This window comes from Peromyscus eremicus, chromosome 3, assembly GCF_949786415.1.
Source record: "Peromyscus eremicus chromosome 3, PerEre_H2_v1, whole genome shotgun sequence".
Taxonomy (NCBI): Eukaryota; Metazoa; Chordata; class Mammalia; order Rodentia; family Cricetidae; genus Peromyscus; species Peromyscus eremicus.
In genome coordinates, this window is record NC_081418.1 from 18,785,872 (window position 1) to 18,810,682 (window position 24,811).

The 24,811-nt window shown below is 40.0% G+C and overlaps 1 protein-coding gene across 1 annotated transcript in view; it reads left to right on the plus strand.

Annotated features, from left to right (window-relative positions):
• Positions 1 to 1,239: 1,239 nt before the first annotated feature.
• Positions 1,240 to 24,811, plus strand: part of Casd1 (CAS1 domain containing 1) — a 43,030-nt gene continuing 19,458 nt past the window's right edge. The window contains exons 1-10 of the mRNA XM_059257345.1: positions 1,240 to 1,468; positions 8,061 to 8,157; positions 8,695 to 8,815; positions 12,862 to 12,906; positions 14,361 to 14,423; positions 17,636 to 17,680; positions 18,107 to 18,230; positions 19,362 to 19,576; positions 22,962 to 23,384; positions 24,382 to 24,471. Coding sequence (XP_059113328.1) covers positions 1,336 to 1,468; positions 8,061 to 8,157; positions 8,695 to 8,815; positions 12,862 to 12,906; positions 14,361 to 14,423; positions 17,636 to 17,680; positions 18,107 to 18,230; positions 19,362 to 19,576; positions 22,962 to 23,384; positions 24,382 to 24,471 — 1,356 coding nt within the window. The 5' untranslated portion in view covers positions 1,240 to 1,335. The remainder of the gene's footprint in view (positions 1,469 to 8,060; positions 8,158 to 8,694; positions 8,816 to 12,861; positions 12,907 to 14,360; positions 14,424 to 17,635; positions 17,681 to 18,106; positions 18,231 to 19,361; positions 19,577 to 22,961; positions 23,385 to 24,381; positions 24,472 to 24,811) is intronic.

Genomic DNA, 24,811 nt, shown 5'->3' on the forward strand with positions numbered 1-24,811 from the left:
TATTTAACTTTATCGCTTATTAGCATTATACCTATGACAGTGATGTATGTGATTTCATTTAAGCGACAAGAATCTTTCATGATAGATATGACGCCCGTGGCTGGAAATATAATTTAAAAAGTCCTTCAATGGAGAATAGGAATGACTCGACAGGATCTGTAAGTCCCTCTAATATTCTAGAATGTTGAGAGGGGCCTATAAAGCACGGGCTTGAGAAGGGCTAAAAGTTGTAAAGGACATTTGAGAATGGCCTCCAACTTCACTGACTCACGCTAAGCACAATGTCAATAGTCATTCTGGTCTGCAAGGCATCTTGAGGCCAAATATACCAAAATATATGATATACATTCAGTCGGGCTAACACCATGCCTTTCAAAGGACACGGATCATTGGTTTTATTGACAATCTCGAAACATTAACCAAGTTTTAGGAAGCAGGATGGTCGTTGGCACCCAATCTGCCACCGTGGCTTTGTGTAAACACAAAGGAGAATGGGGCTCTTATCCCGACACCTACCCTAACTGAAGCCTCTGTGGAGTGTCTGTACCCACTGCCACTGGGCAGACAGGGCATGAAGCGTGTCAAGAGAACCTAGCCACGGCAGTTGAGTAGCCAAGAGCAGAGGCCCCTTACTCTTCTTGGGTCGAGTGTACCTGGCCAGCCTCTTGGGTTCAGAGGAACCGGCCAGGTTGGTCGTGGGTGGCCTCCCTTTGCGCCCCCACGACTCTGGGCGGGCCCAGGGAGTAGAAAGTTCAGAGAAGGGTGTGATAGGGAAGTAGGGAGTGTACTTTATTCCGGCACAGTGGTTCTACTGGCCCAACCTGGGCTCAGGTGGTGGCCAGGCCACAGCCCCGGAGCCGACATCTGGGCCCGGGCTGCAGGCCCTCTCCCCACACCCCCATGTCTGTGCCGCCGCCGCCGCCGCCCGCCGCCGCCGCCGCCCGTGACCCGGTGACCCCGGAGGCCCGTCTGGGCCCGGTGACCCCGGAGCCCCGGGCATCCGGACCCCCCTCACAGGCGCAGCCGCTATTAAGGCAGGAGACTACCGGGGAGGAGGAAGGGGAGGAGACAGGCGGCCAGGGCGCCTGGGGCACCGGCACGGCGGAGCAGCGGCGGCGGGGCTGGGGGGAGGCCGACGAGGGCCCGGGCAAGGCCGGCGGCGCCGAGGCCGCAGGCTCGGGCACCCCGGCGGGCGGTGCGGGCGGTGCGGGCGACGGGCGAGGGAGCTGGCGGCCGTGGATCCACGGCCGGCTCCTGCGCCGGCCGCCCCAGTGCTGCCCCTGCGCGGCGCCCCTTCCCCGCTCCGCCGCGCACTGTTGTCATGGAGGAACCAAGATGGCGGCTCTGGCCTACAACCTGGGCAAGCGGGAGATCAACCACTACTTCAGCGTGAGGAGCGCCAAGGTGCTGGCGCTGGTGGCCGTGCTGCTGCTCGCCGCGTGCCACCTCGCGTCCCGCCGCTACCGAGGTGAGCGGGCCCTCCCCCGGCCCGGCCCGGGGGGGGGCGGGTGGAGGCGGCGCCGCGGGCCCCGAGCGCGGGAGGCCGCCCCCCGCCGCCGCAGCACGCCCACGCGCCCGCGGCCTCCCGCGGCCCCGCGGCGCCCCACGTGCCCCGACCGACCCCGGCGGGCCGGGCCGGGCCGCGCGGCCCTCGGCCCCCAGCTGCCCGCCCTCGGGGCCTCCTCCTCCTCCTCCTCCTCCAGCTGCTGCTGCTGCTCGGCCCGGGGCCCTGGAGCCGCGCCCCGGCAGGAGGTCTGGCCAGAGGCCCCCCGGGCCAGCCCGCGCGCGGCACCGCCTCCAGGACGCCGCCGGGGTCGCACCCTGCCCTGCCACTTGGGCCACCTGGTTGTCCTTGCCAAAAGGGCCATTCTGGCTAAAGAAGCCCCGTGGCCCACCTGCCTCCCAGGGAGGAGGTGCCACCAGCCCTTCGGACACTTTTCAAAGAGTTTGGGTTGCACACTTTTTTTTTTTTTTTTTTTTTTTTAACAAGTAAAGGCACTGAGGCAAGGATTTTGGGTTTTTTTTGTTTGTTGTTTGTTTGAAGAAGTTAGGAGTTGACAGACGTGGGCAGGCGATGCAAGTATTGAGCCTTTTTGAAAGCAGGCCCTCTATATGGGTCTAGACACTGGTGGCAACCTGGAAAGGAACTGTGACCTCGTCCCAGTAGGCATTATCCTTCAGTTATCAAGAGATATTTTGCTTGTCTTTTTCATTGATTTTTACCCTCTCTGTGTGAAAAATGACACCGGGACAGACCCAGACAGGAAGAGGGAAATTATAATGATAGGATCTTTTATTTCTGACCCTTGGTACACCAAAGCCATTATCTGGACAGCTCTTGGTGACTGAGATAGTCAAGTGTGGTAGGTGCACATTAGCACTGGACCCATTTATACTGTACAGACCAATTTGGCAAAATCTGCAGTCACCAGGGTACTAGGATCTGAGCTGTCTTCCCATTTCAGGCAATCTCTCAAAGTAGAAACCATTTTGGTCAAACTCGACGCTTTGTTTCTGACCACATTCTCCAGATCCTGAACTTTAGTACCATAACTGTATGCTATCTTATAAATATATTAAGTTGAACTAAAAAGATAGATGCCTTATATATATATCTGTGTGGCCACTCTTTTCCAGCCTTCTACAGAGTCACAGCAGATGACCTGGCAAGGCCTTGGTTCATCTACGGCCGCCATCAAGAAAGCCTACATTTTCATATATAAAATACAATTCGCAGTGTTGATGCACTGACTTTTGATCATTTGGAGAACATGTTTCTTTTAAATACGATAAGTCATTGTATGGTAGTTTGGTATGAGATGACCATAATCCAGCTCAATTTTGTGTTTGTGATGTCAGTAGAACTAAAGTTTATAACTGTAATGCTGTTGTCCTAAGTGTAAACATCTGTCTTGCTTACAACTTTTTTGCACTTGTTGTCTTTTGATGACTTGGAATACTAATTTTTAAATTTAGATTGTATATTGCATCTTATCAAGATCTGTCATCGGCAGGGAAAATAGAATGTCAGATGGGCCCTTATGAGTCAGTGTAGCAATCTCGGATTGTAAAGCCTCCTCCAGAAGCGAGTCATCGTTTCCAAAGGTACTTCAGAGCCTTAAGTGTGAAGCAGTACACCTGGCATGTGTGCTTGCCCAGATTGAATATCAAGAACTTGAACCAGAGTCTGTTTGGGAAAAATAAACATCTTACCAGGAAGATTTTAGCCATCCTTATGACATTGGCAGTGACAAACCACGTCAGGTGCAGTGCCTTTCACAGATAAACATGGACTTGGATCACATATAAATCTTTAGAACAAGAAAAGGACTTTCTATCTTGGATAAATGGCGAAAGTATAATACACATTAGGATCTTGGGTGTGTGTGTATGAACATGCATCAAGCAAGGTAGAATGAGTTTTAACACACACACACACACACACACTCACACACAAACTTAACACCTCTTGGTTTGAAAATTACTCAACGTAAAAGAATTACACCTTTTGGAAAGTCTGTGCATTAAATCGAGCACTTCCTGTATGTAGGCAGTGTTTCAGGTTTTAAAGACTTCGTTTTGTCTTTGCAGCCTCTATGAGGTGTAGTATTCATCTCCCCCTCTTGAACATTTCTGTAATCAAGAAGAGTCTTTAAAACTTTGATTGCATGTCAAAGTTTAATTGGTAACATTTTTTCCTGCTATGAAAAAATAATGATGTGTCTTAAATTCAGTGAATTAGAGAATTATTTACATTTTAAAGATGAAGCCAGGGAGGTTAAGAAAATTGCCTAAGAATACACTAGTCAGTAGCTGAGCTGTGATTTGGGACCAGTTAGTGTGCCTGGTGCCATTCATTATGTTATAGTCTGCCTTTCTTAGAGCTTGGTGGAAGGTACATGGGAGATGAAGTTAATTTAAAATACTAATGCTAGGTAATTTACAAGTACTAATTTATACCAGTGAAGAGTTTTCCCGTTGTTTTTCTTTTTTCTGACCAAGTGGTAATTTTCCAGAACTTCAGAAGGCTTGCTTTTGTGCCTGGGGTCCCCTCTTTCTTCCTAAGCTTTAAGCTTACAGTGTAAAAGCACTTTTGCTGCCTTTCTCTGCTACAACATCTTCTCTTCCCTTGAATGAAAATCCTCAGAGTTTTGTTTCAATGCTTGACTCGAATGTTACCTTCATCGAAGTAGGAGCAAGGAATTCAGTTTCTGCCAAAGCAACTTGTACATACTTACCATGTTGTACTTGTAAGAATTGATGTTGTCCTCTTCCACACACACACTGTGGCCTTCCAAGTGTATCTTAACTATTTTTAAATAGCCAGCACTTAACACACAGTAGGAACTCCATAAATACCTATTGGGTGAGTAGATATGCAAAATTTATTTCCTCCTGTTTTTCTATCTGCATTTGGTTTGGTTGTGATTCTAAGTGAATGTGGTGCTCTAATCTCAATTTTAGGAAGAAGAGATTTTTTTTGAATTATTAATATGTCATTTAATATGTTACAATGACTTTTAGTATACATTCTTAAACATTTCCGTTAATAGTGTGGTTCTAGAGTCAAAACATGATTTCTGACCAGAGGCTAGTATCCAAACCCTTAGGAAAGGCTTTAAAGAGGTAAAGTTAACGTACTTCAAATGTCTTAAGTTTTTGAAATCGATTTCCTTTCCATCACTAAGCATATGAAATGTCAATGTTAAATATCTCCCTGCCTCTGCTACCAAATGTTAGGATTACTATACTCAGCTTTCTAAAGAAAAATTTAAATGATGTCTTCAGCACAAAATAAATTTGCTGAATCCTAGACATATTCTTCCATGGAACATAGTGTATGTACGCTGTGTGATCTGGTGCTCTCATGGTTGGTAGTAGGCAGCACAACTGAAGGGCGACTCTGTCTAAAGGCCGCAAGTGTCTAGTGGTGCTTTGTTCAAAGGAAAAGCAACGTGTAATTTATGAAGGGTATTGGAGGTTTCCTTTGGTTGTTACTGGTGTTTCCGGTTTCCTGGTTTACTTGTTTGTTTGGTTTGTTCTTAATTTCATTTCTATTGCTGAAAGAGTCATACATAAAAATTGGAGCATATATACCCACTAACCGGAAAGATTATACCAAGTATAACAGAATAAGGAAGAAGACAAACATTCATCTAGATAATTCGAGTATTGGAGCCAGCTCCTTTGGAATTGTCTTGTATTCCTACTTTGATTTCTCTGAGTACTTTGCAGTCCAAGATGGTTATGTTAAAGTAACTATAAGATTTATATTAGGTAATTGAAAATAGCAACCAGAGATTCATTTGTTTTGTTTTTGATGAAAAGGGTTTACGTATTGTGTACATAATAAACAATGTGGTACATTATCTTATTTTAGCAACTAGGTGTACATTTAGTGATTTGATCTGGAAGCATTTCCTTCCTAAGAAAAGAGAATGTGCTTTAGAATATGGAGTTTTAGAGAATTTTGCAAATCATGTTAATTTATTTGTAATTAGACTATAAGAGTACTTCTTCCCATTATTTTTATTTTGCTGAATGTGAAAAGGCCACTCTTACTATTGAGCAAAGTCATCACCAAGTAGCTTTCCCTGGCACATTAAAGAAGTTTGTTCTTTGGGAGACCGTTTGTCTGTAAAGTGCCGTGTTCGTAGAGCTTGGTTCCTGACCTCCCCAAGTCCCCTTTGCTATAGGGGTTTTCTAAAATGGGCTCAGCACATTAGACCTGTTGTTTTTCAGTGGATGGCCTGAGGCGCCCAATGTGGGCAGTAGTACCAAGAATGAAAATAACTCAGCATGGCAAGCATTTCTGGTGAAGAAGTGACCGCTTTAAGCTCTGGGCATGGTGCTTCCATTTCCACACATGTAGTCACCGAGAGTTGATCAAAAAGAATGTTTTTGTTTAGGCTTTTATTAAAAAACAAAAGGATAGGAATACCCCACAGGTTTGATACCTCACTTTTGCAACTCATATTTCTTTAAAAAAAAAAAAATAGTTGTTACTCACAAGTTGGTTTTATATGTATAAAAAGGTAGAAATGCAATAAATATCACATTTTCATTCTCCTTTTAAACATACTCTAATTTATAATAGGAGTTTTGCTGTAGGACCATCCTAGAAGAATTCTTGCAGAAGTGCTGCTTTTAGGAAAATAACTTAATTGTGTTTTCTGTAATCCTTCCTTTACTCATCTTGGTTATTTGTGTGATGTAATTTTGTTTTTTGGAACTAGAATTAGATTTTAAAAATTGGAAAGAATTAAGAACTGTTTATATTTAGAGATCACTTATTAGAATCTTTGAAATAAAAAAACAACTTGCTTAAGGTGCATTTATAACTATGAAACTTTAATCTTCGGTATTCTGCATTCCTTGTACAGTTTTTCAGCAGCAAGACTGTACAGTGTTGTCCATTTTCCTCCATTTTGTTTGGGACACTGAGCAACAGCACCTTTGTGTTGACCCGTTTATCCTTCGAGTGTGCATTATGCCAGTCCAGACAAATGAATAGCTAGACTGAGAAAACAAGGCGTGAGGGTGAGATTGTAGTGCAGTGGTGGACTGCTCCTGTGCCATGCAGGGAGCCCTGGGTTGGATCCAGCACCCAAGTCAACAGAAACAGCAACCAACTTTGAGTTCCTCGAGACTTACCCTGAATGCCTCAGTACTGGATGCTGGTCAGTTCTGCAGTATTCCTCTTATTAGACCCCCTAGCCTAATCTAAAGTAATTATAAACCAAGTTTAGCTGGCTGTTAACTGTTAATAAGGAGCTACAGATTAACTTAAACTTCTATTTTGCTATAATCCTTAGTTAATGCAAACATCTCCCCTTTCATCCATTTGGTCCTGTATATTTGGCTAAGGTAAAATAAAATGGCCAAAGGATGTAGAATGGCTCCCCAATTTACACAAAGCCAGAGGGATTTCCTAGCCAGCAACTCTAAAACTAGGTTTAAAACCAGGTTTCTAGATATGCTAATGCATACATGTAGTTGTAAAGTGAATCATTTCCAAAGTCTTTCTTTTAGCCCTTAGCTTTTATTTTTCTCAGTCAGAAACAAGATTGACAAAATGCCATAAAGGCTTGTTTCCCATTTAGATGATGTCTGAGAAAAGAAAGTGGAAGTAGAAGGAACCACCAAAACGGTGACCGCAGCATTTAGGGGTTCGCAGTCCCTCACAGTCATCAGAGAAGTTTCCTCCTGCAGCAGGTGGGAGTGACAGAGACCCACAGCCAGATCTCATGCAGGGAAAGTCTAAATTGGAGGTCTCCATCTGGTCCTTCTTCTCAGAAATCAGGGAACCCGGTAGAGGAGGGGAAGAAAGACTGTAGGCGTCAGAAGGGGTGGAGGACATCAGGAGAGCATGTCCCACCGAATCAGCTAAGCAGGACTCCCATGGGCTCACAGAGACTGACGTGGCAACCATGGGGCCTGCATGGGTCTGCACCAGGTCCTTTGCATATATGTTGTGGCTGTGAGTTTGGTGTCTTTGTGGGACTCCTGACAGTGGGAGCGGATGTGTCTCTGATCCTTTTGCCTGCTCTAGAGACTTTCCCTCCTGTTGGGTTGCCTGTCCGGCCTCCATATGAGGGCTTTGCCTTGTCTTGTTTTGTCCTGTTTTGTCCTGTTTGGCTGTCGTCTCTTGGAGGCCTGCTTCTTTCTGAAGAGGAAATGGAGGGGGAGTGGATCTGGGGAAGAGGGGAGGTGGGGGGGGGGCTAGGAGAAGTGGAGGGAGGGGAAACTGTGGTTGGGATGTATTGTATGAGAGAAGAATTTATTTTGAATGAAAGTAATAATAATAATAAGTCCCTTTCAGGGTAAAGTAGAAAGGACAGGTGGCTCTTTTCCTTTAGCATGCTAGTGTGTTGATGTGGACCGTGCTTGGGAAATGTCTGTGTGCATCTGGAAGACATAAGAAAGTCTAGAGAGCTAACTCTACTTCCTGATTTCAAGGACACTGAAGAGGACCAGGATAAGCAAAATATAAATAAAATAAAATAAAATAAAATAAAATAAAATAATGTTTACAACCCCACGGTGTTTTATTGTTATAGGCAATGATTCGTGTGAATACCTTCTCTCAAGTGGCAGATTTCTTGGAGAAAAAGTTTGGCAACCTCACAGTTGTATGATGCATAAATACAAAACGAGGTAAAATGTCTTCATTTCCTTCCTAGCACGATTCCTAATAAGTAGTGAGAGGCAGAGGTGAAGCAGATGCAGAAGCAGGTTTCTGTGCAGAATGGCATTGGGGGTGGAGACTTCCTGTTAGCTGAGCTGGCCTGGCCTGGAGCTGATTCCAAATGCAGGCTGCTGCCCCCCAGCTTTAGAGGAAGGGCTCTGGCCAAATACCTTTCTCCCAGGTAAGAGGTAATGAGGATGGAATGTGTAAGAAACAGATGCGTTCTGTGGCCTAGATCCCTGACCCCTCCAGCGCTGAATAATGGGATAAGGGCCTGTAGCGTTAGGGCACTTCTGGGACTCATGGGGTGCCATTATTGAGTTGGTAATGAGGACATAGGCTAGTAAGTTAAACACACCTGGCTACCTAGTTTAAGCTGTGTGATTGGCTGTCTAACAGTTGGTTTTCTGTTTTATTTGTTTCTTATGTTACATTAAGCCATGTTCTTTCAATTTCGATTATGTTGATTTTATTTATTTTAATTAATGTTTCTTTCTCGTTTTCAGTGAAGCAAAGAATTGCCTTGTAGATAAATATATTGCATTTATCGGAGATTCCAGGATCCGTCAATTATTTTATTCTTTTGTAAAAATCCTTAACCCCCAGTTTAAAGAAGAAGGAAATAAGGTAACACCCCCCCACCCTCCCCCACCCCCGCCTGTCCCTTCCTTCCCCCATGCTGGTTCAGACACTAATCAAGTGGGTATCTACAGGAGGGGTGTGTTAACTGATAGTAGGGAGATGAACCTTTTCATTTGATTTGGGGAAAATTGAGGTGAAGTACGGAGCATTTGCTGTAACAGAGAGCCTGGGAAAAGGCATGGTGGATTAGGTATTGTCAAGACCGTATTAGCTTAAACATTCCTTTCTCAAGAATCAGTTCTGGTGGAAAACTTGCTGAAAACCCTCAGAAAGAAGACAAGGAAAAAGTATCCCAGCCCTTGTTAGTACCCTGACAGATTTCTTTTCCGTTTTTGTTCGTAATGTAAATATATTGTAATCTTTCAGTGTGTATAATTTTATGTCTTGCTTTCCCCCCTGTTTATCATAGTCCACCATATTTCTGTGTAATCGACATAAGTATCTTCTTAGTGGCCACATATTACCGAGTGGCTATATGTAATTCCATATACTACCCCCATTTTTTTTTTTTAGTTTTTCTAGTTTTCTTAATTTTTTTGAACTAAAAAAGGGCATTTCCACTTACTTTGTTGAGTAAAAACTCTACTTTTAAAAAATCTTAGTGTAGAATTTCTACAATGCAAATATTGAGTGAAAGAATATGAACATTTAATGTTATTTATGTCTTGCTCCGTTGTTTCAGTATATACTGTAGTTCGTCTTGTGTGCTGGCCTCTTGCCTTCTGCAATCCTCCTGACGCTGGCGTTGAGCTCTGAACAGAGACAGCAATGTATAAATCTCTGCTTCTTTGATGAGGACTTTCTCATTTTAAAAATAGACCTTTCTGTGAAAACTAACAAGGATTAATACCTCTCCATATGTTAATTAGTTAATTTGGGGAATTGACCTATCTCGTTATATCCTTCTATTTATGTCTTCCTGGCCTGTCTTCTTCAAACAGCATGCAATTACAGATAGGGAATGGCAGAGGGTGGAAAATGGAGACTCAGAGTGCAGAACTGTAGAGTAGCCCATGTTGACGATGGGAATCTGTCTGTCATGAACTTTCCTTGTGGTATGGAGCTGAGAAACGAGGTGCTTCCCAGCTAAGTAGCTGTTCACATAATGGTGACAATAGTGGGTCCTATATCCTTAGGAACTGTTCCTTATAATAATAATAGAAACAGTGATGTTAACAATGTATTGTTTGGTGTTTCAAAATTTTGATTTCAAAGAGACAGTTTAATATTTATAGGTTTAGAATCCCTTCTGGAAATTAGTATAATGAGTTTGTCAGTTGTTAGTTGAGAAAACTACAGTGGCTTACTCTACAATGTATGTTACTATAATATACATATATATATATATATATATATATAGAGAGAGAGAGAGAGAGAGAGAGAGAGAGACATATATAAAACGATATACAGTTTGAAATGTTTTCATTCTTAGTGGAATACTGAAGTTTGCAGCATTTTTCTAAAGATACCCAGTCATCCTGTAAATTATCAAACAAGATACATTTTAACTTAAATACATTTTTAAAAGAAACAAGAAAAGACAGTGTGTCCCAGTTTTAAAGATACAGATGCCAAGAAAACAACTCATTCCAACTGCTGATCAAACATTTGCCAGATTATATTTTATATATTCTCTATTCCCACGCACTATGAAGGCAGATATTGCCTATCCTGTTTTTGTTGTTGAATAGAATTAAGAGGTATAAATTCCAAACACAGCAGAGAAATAATTAAGGAAAGAGCACCTCCCCAAGTCTGGTGCCAAATATATATTTTATACACATATGTGTACATATATACCCATATACAGCATATACATACATGTATCATTTATGTATATATGTAAAAAATATGGGTGGGGGGTTGTTTTTGTTGTTGTTTCTCGAGCAGCATTTCTCTGTGTAATAGCCCAGGCTGTCCTGGAACTCGCTTTGTAGACCAAGCTGGCCTCCAACTTACAGAGATTGCCTGCCTTTGCCTCCCAAGTGCTAAGATTAAAGGCGTGTACCACCACTGCCTGGCTAAAAAAAAAAAAAAATGTTTTTATAAACATTATTGTGCATACATAAAAAATTCACATGTGTAGAAGGTAGAAACCAAGCAAGATGGTAGAACCATCTAAAATAAAGATAAATACAAGTAACCCAAAAATTTAAGCTAAGCACAGATTTCCAGATATCTTTTGAAAAGAACACTTTCCTACTTAGGAAAGTATACCTAAAATAAAGAACAAGAAGGTTTTAATTATAAAAAGAATAAGAATAGTCAGCAAATGCCTGCTGAAGAAAAGTAAACTATTAAAACAAGACTAAATACTAACGTAAGAGCATTATCAACACAGAAAGTTGCTTTCTAATGGCAAATGGTGAAATCATTGAGAAGATTTAAAAATTGTGATGTTCATTAAGTTAGCCTTTAAATTTAGCAAAGATTAATATAGCAAGAAGTTGACACGTTATAATGGAAAACTTTCCCATTGCTCTCAATGAAGGAGGCAAGAGCAAATGAAGCAAGCAAACATGGCTGACATGTGGACCATCTTGACTTTGCAGTCTTACAGCTTCAACTTAGAGGGTCACTGTGGAGAGCCTGATGGATCACACTGGGAATGTCTTTGTTTTTTCATCACATAGTACTCCACTAATAAGCATGTCTCAGTTGTGTCAGAAAATTGGTGCCATTCTGTCCCTTTTAGGCAACTTGTGTTGGGACTTAACTTGATAAAAGTTTTAGAAGCCTACAGTAAATTTCTCAATGGTGAAATCTTAGACACATCTTCATTAAAATCAGGAGAAAATCAATGATGCTCACTACTGCTGCTTCTCTTCAACATTTTATTAGAATCACTAGTTGAAAGAAAATGTAAAAATGTAAGGTGTGGAGAGAGGGAAACGCAGGAGTACATATGGTATAATTATGTGCTTGGAAAAAGGAGGGCAGCTGATAAGGTGGATATACAAACATTACTTGTACAACTCAAATAAAGGTGTGAAAATTCAGTTACAGTCTACATAGCAGTAGCATAGAGCTGAAACTTTGAAAGTTATACCATATGAACTATCAAACAGAAAAAAGGCCAATCAGTAAATGTGGTATATCTGTATGCATAAAAACTGTATACAATTTTGCTGAAAGACAGTTTAAAATGGTATAACTCGCTGGGCATCATGGTGCATGCCTTTAATCCCAGCACTTGGGAGGCAGAGGGAGGCGAATCTCTATGGGTTCAAATCCAGCCTGGTCTACAGAATGAGTTCCAGAACAGCCAAGACTGTTATACAAAGAAAAACAAAAACAAAAAAAAAGGTATGGCTCAGTGGTAGATATGTCTTGGTAAAATGACTCAGCATTGTAAAGATGCAAATTATAACCAGATTGACTGATAGGTTCAATATAATTCCAGTAAAATCCTAACTGAATTTGTTGTGGAACTGCTGGATTGATTTTACATTTTATAAGGAAGGGCAACATGCCACCAGTAACTTCAGCAAATCTTCAGAATAAGGATCTGTTCTTTATTATAAAGATTTATCTTAACTGTAGTGATAAGGATAATGCTATGATGGAGTAGAGATAAACAAAGAAACCAAATGATTTGAATAGAGAGCTCTAAAATGACACATGCATATAAAGAGACTAGTAAGTAGCACGCGCGCACACACACACACACACACACACACACACACACACACACGCACACACGCACACACGCACACACGCACACACACATGCATTACTGGAGTCCTGGATAAAGGAAGGTCTGTTTAATTAACTTTGCTGAAGCACTCGCTAATATTCATGGGAGAAAACTGAAATTAGATCCCTATCTCATACCACCAAATAAAATAATTTCATGGTGAATTTAGAATGGTCAACATGTTGAAACTTTTTGGAAAAAAATAATAGAAGAATATCTTTATCACCTCAATGTAGGGAAAAGCTCTATACCTAAAAAACAAAATGCTCACTGGGGAGATAGCAAGATGATGAGTTTATGCACTAATGTTTCTGCTGTCTCCTTCCAATGGCAGCATGAAAACATTCCTTTTGAAGACAAGACTTCATCAGTTAAAGTGGTAAGTTCATTTTACTAATGAGCCAAATGGTGAAGCTATATTCAAAGGTAAATTTATTTGGAGATCAACTAATACTCTGTATATTTTATCTGTAGTAAATAGATCGCAGTGTATTCTTTAGAGTACATATGGATAGCAAATTAGTAGAATAAATGTCTATGGAAATTTTTTTTCTGTCATAAAATAGGAAATTCTGATCTCTCAAATTTTTATCCAGCAAACAGTCTTGTATAGTAATTTGAAACCAGTGTGAGTTCAGGATGAATGTCCATTACCGAATATATGTAGGGAGGTGGAGAGGGACTGGGGGAGTGAAGGGAGGGGAAAGTAATCAGGATATATTATGTAAGAAAAAAAATACCTTTTCAATAAAGGGGGGAGGGGATCACAGACCTTTGTGTCCAGCACACTCCATGAGAGTTGAGAGTCAGACCTACCCAGCTCCAGAGAGATGGCCAGAGGCTCAACTTCATGCATCAGTAATGTTGTAGGAGACAATGTGTACCCAAAATTACTGAAGCCATTTGGAAAATGTCTTTCGCCACACTGAGCTTTGAAAATAAAGTGTATCTGTTTCAAAATATAAGTATGAGGAAATTCTGGAAGCCAGGCTAGTGGCACATGTTGGGATCCCAAACTTGCAGAAGATGAATTTCAAGATAGCCTGGGCTGAGAATTAAGACCATGCCTCTAAGAAATAGAAGTGCTTGAAAGAAGGCAGCACTTTAGCTTTATTGTGTTTTGCTACGTAATTTAATATTAATAATTATTAATAAATTATTAATATCACGTACTTTTAAAAAGGATATATAAACGTTTTCTGAATTCTCAATCCAGTGAAAATTAACTGGGGATTCAGGGGAAAAAAATGTTCTGAGCCTAAAGAGGTTATAGAGCATTCTAGTCCTACACCAATGAAAGTGGACTAGGGTACCTGGGAGGACCAAGCAGGGCAGAAGGAACATGGAGAAAGGAATGGAAGTAGTTCTCCTTCTGAATAAATGGTGCTTTTGTAAGGTCTCAAGGATCCGGAGGATGAGCTAAGCCCAGGGAAAAAGAGCATTATGTGTAAAAACTCCATACTCGGATCCCACGGGCACCTTCGGGGGGCTGACTGAACCTAACGGGTCCTGGAGAGCAAAGATGAAGAGGCAGAGGCCAGTCTCTGGCTTCTCGGCAAGTTCCAGGGATCCCACATCTTATTGTGAGGACAGTTACTGGGTTTGAGTAAGGATGTTTCTGCTCAAATGTGGGGAGTAGAGGAGACAAGTGGATACAAGAGCTATCGTGAGATTTTTGGCCAAATTGAAATGACAAAGGAAGGTGTCTTAGGCAACCTGGGATTTTACTTAAGCACTCTGTCGGAAAATGTTAATACTTGTTTTGAATGGTGGAAATAAAAGTTTGTTTTGTTTTGTTTTTTACTTTTTCTTTTTTTCTAACATTTCTCCCAGGATTTTCTTTGGCATCCGGAAGTTAATGGTTCTATGAAACAGTGTATCAAGGTGTGGACTGAGGTCTGTATCTGAAAACAGACTTTTGTGTGTGTAACCAAATTTAACAAGCCAATGAGAAACCATTGTTTTTCCTGAGCTGTGTGGGATTGATTCTTGTACTTGGCCGACAGGAATAAATGGTACTAAGTATCTCTGCCCCATTATCACTAGGTATATAATACTTAGACTTTCCTCCTATGAGATCCTCTGTTGCTGCTGTCACTTAGGTAATTCAAACTCAGGGGGTGACATACCTAAGAAAGAACATTCAAGAACTTGAGACCAGAGGCTGGGTATATAAGCCAGGAACTTGCCTAGTATGCATTGGGCCCTCAGTTCATTTTGTGTGTGTGTGTGTGTGTGTGTGTGTGTGTGTGTGTGTGTGTGGTGGGGGGAGGAGAGGAGAGAGACATCAATTGAAATTAAGACTGATTGGTTGGTATAAGGCTGAGCTGTATAGTGAGCCCCTTTCTTGAAGGTGAATAAACACAAACACTCTTACAGTGTAACACACCTTCTCTTGATACTTTTCTGGGGTTTCTTATTCATGAGCAGGTACTGAAGGGGACTTTCTTTCCTGTATCATTGCATTTATGGCCTAATAGAGAGGACTGGTATATTCTAGCATATAATCCATCGAGATAAACTGGGACAGCATCTATGTTCTTGATGTCAAAGAATCCCTTTGTAAGGCACCTTACATCTCTACAGTATTCTCTACAAAGCTTTACATCAGGCTTTGGATGAAGCCTGTATTCTTTACCAAGACACATTTGCATCTATTCAGTAATGACATTTTTTGCACCAGTTTATCTCCCTCATTTTTATAATAAATGTTTAAAACTGAACCACATCATGGAACAGATAAGCATTTTTAGGGACCTAGCCACCATTTATAATTCGTTTGTTTGATCTATGTGTTCAAATGTATGGACCACAGCTGAGAACAGGTACAGGGGACCTGTATCAGTTTAGGGGACCAACCAGTTCAGAGGACCAGCAGCAGCTGGTGTCTGGAGCTTAGGACAGGGTACTTGTTTATTTGTGTTTGGTTTTAGTTCTTTTCACTTGGGGGAGACTTGATAACACCTGGATAGGTGGATACTAGAAGAGTGGTAGTCTAAACTGCATTAGCTTTGTTTACCTGTCATTTAGAAATAAACTGCTTCTAAACACTTTAGAGTGGATTTCCTAAAAGTAAGGACGTTGGGTTGGACGTATTCTGTATTTTGAGGGTAGTAAATGTCTATTGAAACTGGCAAATAGGAGGAGAATGCTGAGGTATAGAAGAGAAAGAATAGGAGAGTGGGCTAAACTGTGAAGAAACTAGCGGTTTATGTTGGATTCCTTAGCTGAGTGAAGAGTCAAGCTGAAGCTACTTGGGTAAATTTGGGAAGGTTTGGTGTGGATTAAGGTGCCATTAGAAGGTATTTGCATAGAAGAAATTGAATAAGTAAAGACTTTGGAGATTAGAGAGTAAAGTCTGTGGGAATTGAGTGATCTAGAAGTTGCAGCGGAAGGGGAAGGAAGGAAGGAAGGCAAGGGAGAAGGGCCTGAACTGTCTCAGTGCAAGGAGAGGAGCCTTCAAAGGTGGGTCAGCTGTGGTGCGACTCTAGCTAGATACGATGAATGAAGCTGCAGGGCTCAGCAATTCAGACGGCATTTGTGGGCAGTTGAAGAGTTGAAATGGATGGGCGATGTCCAAACTGAAAACCCAGTAATGTGAGTTTAGATAAGAGGAGAAACTAGCATGCGGAGGAAAGAATATTCTCCTAAGCAAGTGTGTGCCTTTAGAGGTGGTGGGGAAGTGAGCTGGGGCTGGAAGAACGGTTTTGGAGAAGAAAGATGACTTGGTACTTTCAAGTCAAAGGAAGAAAGATGAAACAGGACAGGAATGATATTATGAGCTTTGAAGGAGATGACTCGTGGATCAGAGCTACAGAAGTGAGAAGGGAAGTCAGCCTAGAGAAGAATATGGGGCTATTTCTTGCTCCTTAGAGCATGATAGGCTAGGTGAAGATGGAGAGGAAGTTGGAGGCGTGGATGTGGGAGGGCAGAGTGCATGTCCTGTCGTAGTCCTCATTTCTGAATGAGGCTGGAGGGTCAAACTGGATGCTGAGGGTTAAGGGGATGTGCTGAAGAAATATAAGACTTGGGATCCCTGCTCTGAAGAATGAGAAAGGGACCTGCCTAGGGATGAGGAAAAAGAAAAGAATTATTTTAAGAAGTATAGTGCTGTAAATTGAAGCGTCTTAGAAATGGACTACTCTCAAGATGTGTTACCTTTAAGATGAGAACTAACAATTGTCAATTAAGTGTTATATGAGGGGTTTGTTTTTTTTTTTAAATAAAATGGAGTGCTTATTTTCATTTCTTTTCACATTATTGTAATGTCAGGTCTTCAGTGTGGTAGAAGATGCATTGAACTCAAAATTGAGAAAAATAGCATTTTGACTGTTCCTGCCAAGCTGAGAAACACCCTACTATTTTTTTCTTTGAATGGGTCCTTACTGTACAAGTTCAATATCATCCCTGCCTATCACACAGGCACTAAGAATATGTTTTAAAATTAAACATTTTAAGAGAAGATACTAAAAACTCAGTACTATGTAAATGTTATAAATTCGGCTGTATTAATATATGACTTAACTGTGTTACAAATGGTGTACCTTGAACATTTCTAGAGAATTTTCCTCTTTTCCCACATGTGGTCTTTAATAATTATCAGTATATTTTGTTAAATACATGTTAGATTTAGCCTTCCCAACAGATTGCGTTTGCTTAGGGCACTGAGCCTGTATTTTGTTTAACTCTTATACTTTGTACCCTGTAGGCTTCTATGAATACCTCCTAATTGACTGACATAATGCACTGGAGCTTTACTCTAAGCAATTTACTCAGAATTCAGAATAATAGTAGGTCATGTTCAATTTCAGTAGTGTGTGTGTGTGTGTGTGTGTGTGTGTGTGTGTGTGTGTGTGTGTATGTGTGTCTATGCGCGCATGTGTGTTTCTAAGAACACTATAAAGAATTAACTGCATTAAGTATCTTTCCATGCAGTGTAACCATGTAGCCATGTAAGCTCTATCATATAGTAAAATAGTCCAGTAAAAGGTTCTATAAACTGAAAGTCCATTCGTAAGGACAAGAATGGATGAGGAGGAATGTGAGTGGTATTGTTTGTCAGTCCATGAACTGGATGTAGCATGGCTATAAAGCTTTTCTTCCTGTAGGACTCGGTTGCGAAGCCCCATGTGATTGTAGCAGGCGCAGCCACAGTAAGTTCTTGTCTACATTCTAACAGAGTGATCTTTGTTTTACTCTTATGGACATGCTAAGAAAAAGCTAATTTATATTAAATAGAATTCTTGATTATATTTATATTTTAATTTCCATTTCGATTATAATTAACCAGACTGATGAATTTTAATAAAAAGGTCTGAATGAACTGAGTAAATTTAATGTTAAATCTCAGTATTATTTTCTCTCTAGAATTATATTGAATGTTATATATTCAAAGTCTATTTTATAGTGGCTTTTTATAATTATGAGCATGTATTTCATTAAATAATTTGACTAAATTTATTCTAGTATTAACTAAAATGAGAATTGTGTTAAAATTACCCTGTTACAATAGGTGCATTATATGCTTTACTTTTCTGTGCTAAGTGCTGAGATAATGCTTAACTTTCACTGCTTCTTAGTGGTCCATCAAGATTCACAATGGTAGCGATGAAGCTCTGTCTCAATATAAAATGAACATCACCTCCATAGCACCACTCTTAGAAAAATTGGCAAAGACTAGTGATGTTTATTGGGTCTTACAAGGTAAGGAATGAATAATGAAAAAATGTCATTTTATATATATTTTAAGAGATAGGTTTTATTATATCCTGTTTCAAGAAACAAAATTACTTCTTTATGAGAATAAATTTTGAAATAATGTTTGCAAGATTAGAATAAACTAGAGGATCTTGCTTTTTTTTTTTAATTTAAGGAATAAACTAATAAATATAGAAAGCATAAAAAAAATATCCTCCAAGCAGCAGAGTGACTGCAAAATGCAGTGAAGAGATAAACCCTGAAGGCAAATGAGGTTTACCTCCAACTGTTTTACTTTTTGCAGAATATATTCACTGCTAAGGAAATGCAGGGAAAATATTAACCATTCTTCCTATAATATTATAATCATTAGAAGTAAATATATTGGAAACTACACACTGTGTTTAAATTGACACAATCTAGTTTATACTGGGTATGAAAGTCACATTAAGTCAGCTCATTTCAGGAATTTATTGAATGCCCATTATTTAATGTTCCACACAATATGAAATACCTTGGATATTTTAGCAATTCAATACGTTTGTCAAAAACTCTTATGATTATTTCCAAGTTGGAAAAAATAAGAAAGAGTAGTAAGAATCTGTTGCACCATTTTTGTTCGGCTCACAGACTCATTATTAACCTTTTTTATGAAAATGCGAAAGAATTAACAAATAATAGTTGATGAAAATGGACAGACCTGGGTCTTGAGTATTACTTCCAGATTGTCTGAACAGACTTCCCAGAATTGCATGGGGACCACAGGGAAGCAGATTGGTTATTTCTCCTTACTAGACGTTCTTCCATCATTCAGTTCTAATTTCTTATAATCTGCATCAAGAATTTTAAACTCTTGGGGCATGCTGTGACATGAAAATGTTTGCCCTAAACAGTATACATGGGAAAGTGATAAAAGTTCTTTAAATTGAATAAGATATTGGCTCAAAACTTGAATGTAAGATAGGAAATCATTGTCAACTTTGGCCAGTTTTATGTAGAAGTAATTTATTAAGTACCTGGTATCACCTCGAGTTTAATAACAAACTATAAAATGTGGATTAACTAACATGTGTGGTCATGCTTTTCCCATTAAGCAGCTTTGCGATGTGTTGTTTCGAATGTGTTTCCAATGTGCAGACCCAGTCTATGAGGATCTCTTGAGTGAAAACAGGAAAATGATTACGAATGAGAAGATCGAAGCCTACAATGAGGCTGCGGTCAGCATTCTGAACAGCAGCACCAGAAACTCCAAGTCTCATGTCAAGTTGTTCAGTGTTTCCAAACTAATTGCTCAAGAAACCATCATGGAGTCTTTGGATGGCTTACACCTTCCCGAATCAAGCAGAGAAACTGTAAGAGTTCTTAGATGTTAGTGGGAGGAGACTGAGTTCCATTGCCAACAGCCATGAGTCATAGAACAAGATTGCAATCCTAATTACTCATGCTATCTAAATGTACATGTAGAAATAATTTTGTTTTCTGTCACCTAGATGAAGCTAGAATAAGTAAGAAGTTTCTTACACTCCAAAACTTGTAGAAGCAGCAGCTGTGGTAGGGAAAAGAAAACTTCATCTAGAGTGCCAGTCACGGTTAAGAAGCTCTAAGTTCTTATCGTGCCCAGAGAACTTCTTTATGGGCTCCATCCTTATGCAGGACTCCACTGCAGTGAAGAGCACACATTTCCAGATTAAAAAATCATTTTTATAACCTTTTGGTTCTTATACTGCATTATTCAAGGTACAGATTAGGTTGACTGATGCGAAAACTTTCTGTTACGCAAGAAAGAGAACTTCATAAGTAAACACTTTACACACTAGAACAAAATATTTAGAGGGATTTAAAAAAATATGTGTTTAATTGAAATAGAATTACATGACTCTATTTCTTCCCTTCTTCTCTGCAGCCCCTCACAGGAACCCACCTCCAGCCCCTCTCATACCCCCCCAAAACTTAAAAGTTGATAACTTCTTTCTCTTTTATTATTATTGCCACATATATATTTGCATATATATAAATATATGCATGTATGTGCACAAATATATAAATACAATGTGCTAAATCTGTTTTGTTGTTTGTATATATGTATGTATGTATGGTTTCAGGGTTGGCAACCAATAAGAGGGCTTATCCCTGGGGCAGACTTCATTCTCCTTCTAAAAACAATCATTAACTGTGTGTAGTTCTTTGTCTAGGAATGGGACCCCATGAAATGTTCCCCCTTCCACGTTAATATGTTCATTGATTTGTCCCGTTCTTGTTGATGCAGCCTTTTCTAGAAGAGACTGTTACCCAGCAGATTTCCTGGTATTCTGGCTCTTGCCATCTTTCTACCCCTTCTTCCACGATGTTCCCAGAGCCATAGATGCAGGAGCTGTGGTGTGGCCGTGTCCATTGGGACTAGGCTCCCCATTGTCCATTCATCTCTGCACTGTGTCCAGTTGTGCTTCTCTGTGATGGTCTCCATCTGCTGTGAAGAAAGGATTCTTGGATGAGGGGTGGTAGATAGATAGATAGATAGATAGATAGATAGATAGATAAATCGATCTGTGGGTAGAAGGATAAGATTTAGAATACAGTAAGGAATCGTGCTGGTATAGCAAAGTGGTAGTAGTAGATTCTTTTTTAAGGTCTGTGACCTCACTAGCTTTGAGACGCTGGCTAGGTTTCAGTACCAGTCATGATGTCCCTTCTGTTGAGAGGGCTTAAGTCCAATTAGACAGTTGTTGGTTAGCGCCACATGTGAATACCATTTACAGCACCTTTACAGACATCTTGGCATGCTGGTCATTGTCATGGTTCATAGGTGTTGTAGGTGGGTAGAACTGTTTGGTTGCTTCTCTCTTGGCGGTGTGCATAGTATTTTCTGGTACCATAGAGGCTAGACTGTAGGAAAGAGACTTGAAGGTCAGGTTCAGCTGAATCATCTGAGTCTTGTGCCCTAAGTGTGTGTTGTCTTCAACAATGGGGACCTGCCCTTGGGGCTTTTTAGTTTCCAAAAAAAAAAGCAGTGGACTCTGTGTGTGTGTGTGTGTGTGTGTGTGTGTGTGTGTGTGTGTACAGAAGAATTAATCACATATGTATCTTGCCATACTCTTAGAATTTAAAAGTTTTGGCATTGCATGATTATTTTGTTTTAGCAAGATCCAGCAAGGAATTCTATAAACTTAAATGTATTTGTAAGGAAGAACTTAAATTCTAGGGGAAAAAGGAACTCATGTTACTTGTTTTAGTCCATGAACTAGAAGTAGTGTGACTATCAAGTCCTTTTTTTCCCATTAGGATTAGGTTGAAAGGCCACTTTTTATCAGTTATCCAAAGGGTTCATGTCAAATGCTGTGGCTGCCTTCCTCTCCTGCCCGAGACTGTCTGTGTTTGCATAACCCCATTTCTTTATATACATGGTGGGCTTGAAGACTCTGGGAAATAGGTAAGGGCCTTGTGAGACTCTGTGAACCAGGGTTCCTGAGAATGCCGCCTAGAGAACTTCCTCAATCCAAAGGCTAAGTGATAGGAGGATTTTCTAAACATTTGAGGACTTTGAAAGCTTACCCTCAAGTGATATCATCGGAGTCCCTCAGATACCCAGGTTGTAGTTTTCATAATCTAGAGTTTGACCAAACCTTTAACTAGAAAGAATCTTGACAGCTTGCCTCAGTAAGTTTCTTATAATCAAACTATGTTGAACATTCCACATCTTATCTAGCAATAAATATCTTAAAATTATACTCATAAATTATCTCTCAGCTGTGAATTAAATAAAAGGCATATTGTCAATATTGTTAGCTAAGAATTGTTAATTTTTTCAGTAGTGCTATATTACATTCTTCTGTCATGTAAAGACTGGGACTCCATGTCAACCATTCTGATTTTGGAAGTCTGCTAATTAATATTCTTTAGTATTTGATATCTGTCAGTATTTTTTTTTTAGCTGATCTATTAGCAACCATAGAGTCGGTGAGCTTTTTGCTATTTTTTTATTCATTTGTGTTGCTGTTGTTTTCTAAAAGAACAGAACCCAGAACCGTATCAGTGCATTCTAAGTAGTAAGGAGGTATTGCTTGCAGTGTATCGTGGTTACGTTCTGAAGCAAACTTCTTATTGTGACCATAACCAGAGAAGTTTGAGACACCCAGGCTAGGTCTTATAGAGTCCAGGAACACCATCACTTGAGTGTGTCTAGGGAGTGAGTGCAGGAACACCATCACTTGAGTGTGTCTAGGGAGTGAGTGCAGGAACACCATCACTTGAGTGTGTCTAGGGAGTGAGTGCAGGAACACCATCACTTGAGTGTGTCTAGGGAGTGAGTGCAGGAACACCATCACTTGAGTGTGTGTAGGGAATGAGTGCAGGAACACCATCACTTGAGTGTGTGTAGGGAGTAAGTGCAGGAACATCATCACTTGACTGTGTGTGTAGGGAGTGAGTGCAGGAACACCATCACTTGAGTGTGTCTAGGGAGTGAGTGCAGGAACACCATCACTTGAGTGTGTGTAAGGAGTGAGTGCAGAAACACCATCACTTGAGTGTGTGTAGGGAGTGAGTGCAGGAACACCATCACTTGACTGTGTCTAGGGAGTGAGTGCAGGAACACCATCACTTGAGTGTGTCTAGGGAGTGAGTGAAGAAAGTACAAGAGAGTTTGGTTTCGGAGTCAAAACCTCAATATTCTCAGGAGAAAATGGACTGTGAAATGCATCACTGACAAGATAATAACCAGATGACTCCATCTGTTCACAGAGCGCAATGATTCTCATGAACGTGTATTGTAATAAAGTTGTGAAGCCTGTGGATGGTTCCTGTTGTCAGCCTCGGCCCCCTCTCACTCTCATACAGAAGCTAGCTGCTTGTTTCTTCACCTTGTCCATTATTGGGTATTTAACTTTCTATGTCATTCATCGTAATGCTCACCGGAAGAATAAACCGTGTACTGATTTGGAAAGTGGTGAGGAAAAGAAGAATATTATCAGTACTCCTGTGTCTTCATTAGAAATCCTTTTACAGTCTTTCTGCAAACTTGGCCTGATCATGGCGTATTTCTATATGTGTGACCGCGCAAACCTGTTCATGAAGGAGAACAAATTTTATACACACTCATCATTCTTTATTCCCATTATCTACATTCTGGTTTTGGGAGTCTTTTACAATGAAAATACAAAAGAGGTAAGAATCATTTACATTAGCCCGTGTTATCCTCTTGTCTCGTTACAAAGTCTCCACTAGAGAACTGTTGTCACTAATGCCCGGATTTATAAACGTGTTTGTAGATGAAGCTGAAGGACTCTAGTTATACTTCACTTGTAGACTCCTAACCACTCCTTTTAAATACAGTTACAACATTTAAAAGATTAACAGATGCAAGTATGTGTGAAAAGATGTCATGACTTATGTTATTTTTGCCCGCTTGAAGCTAGAGAAAGTAGATTGGTTCCTTCGAGTACTAGATACTACTTATTGTCCATTATAATGTAAAAATATAATTATATTAAGAAATACCTCTATATGAGGGAAAGATTTTATATTTATGTATTAATTAGACATGTCCACACAAATTAGAACTTATGTAATGATGTGGCTTCGACTCATGATATTCTGAGTTTCCTAATTTAGAAGTGTGCCCATTGTTCAGATTATTTGCTTAAGTTCTCGACAAGGGTGTATTATTTGAATTACCAAATTCTTCTGCACAAAAAGATAGCTCCTCTATGAGGATAATTAACCAGTTCTTCATCTCCTGTGAAAGTATGCTAAGGAAAATAAATTCTAATAATAGAACATTTTCTGTCAATGAAGTGTAAGAGAACTGTAAGATCTTTTTTTAACTCTGAAATTTAAAAATTTTGTAAAGAAGATTGTAGGATGCCATTTTTAGATCTAAAAATACATCTGTCATAGTTTCAGTGCCATTTTAAACAGAACCAGAAGGACCACCTGAACACCTCAAGATCTCATTATAGTTGTCTTTCAAATTTATGTTACATTTGGAATAGTTTTACTGTATCTCTTAGCGAGAAATAGAGACAGTTTACTCCACCCATGATTTTTTGACAGAAACATTAGCTTTAAATACTGTAAGAAAAATGTTACATTCTTAATATGTTCTGTCCAAATAATTACTTCCCGATGGATTTTTAAAGAAGATTCTGGTTCCTTTATGCAGCCTAAAGTATTAAATAGAGAACAAACAGATGAATGGAAAGGCTGGATGCAGCTCGTGATTTTGATTTATCACATCTCAGGAGCAAGTACAGTAAGTACTTCGAATCTATGTTCTGAACATATAGGAAGAAATGTTGCTTAAGAGCCCTTCTCCTTTCCTACCCAGCTCTTCAGTCTTCTCATGTTTCTCCCAAGTCTTTGGAAAATCTGTCATTGTAAAAGAAAAATCAATTTTCTTTGAAAAAGATGAAGCAATACTTGATTTTGTATTTATTTGTCCTTAGTACTATAGAAATAGTAGATATCTTACATCATCTTGTTGAACAGCTAATTGAAGCTTTGTAAAGGGCAAAGGATTTAGAATAGGCCTGTTACTATCAAAAGAAATCGAATTTATATTCTGTCCTTCACTAGGACAGATTAACTAGTTT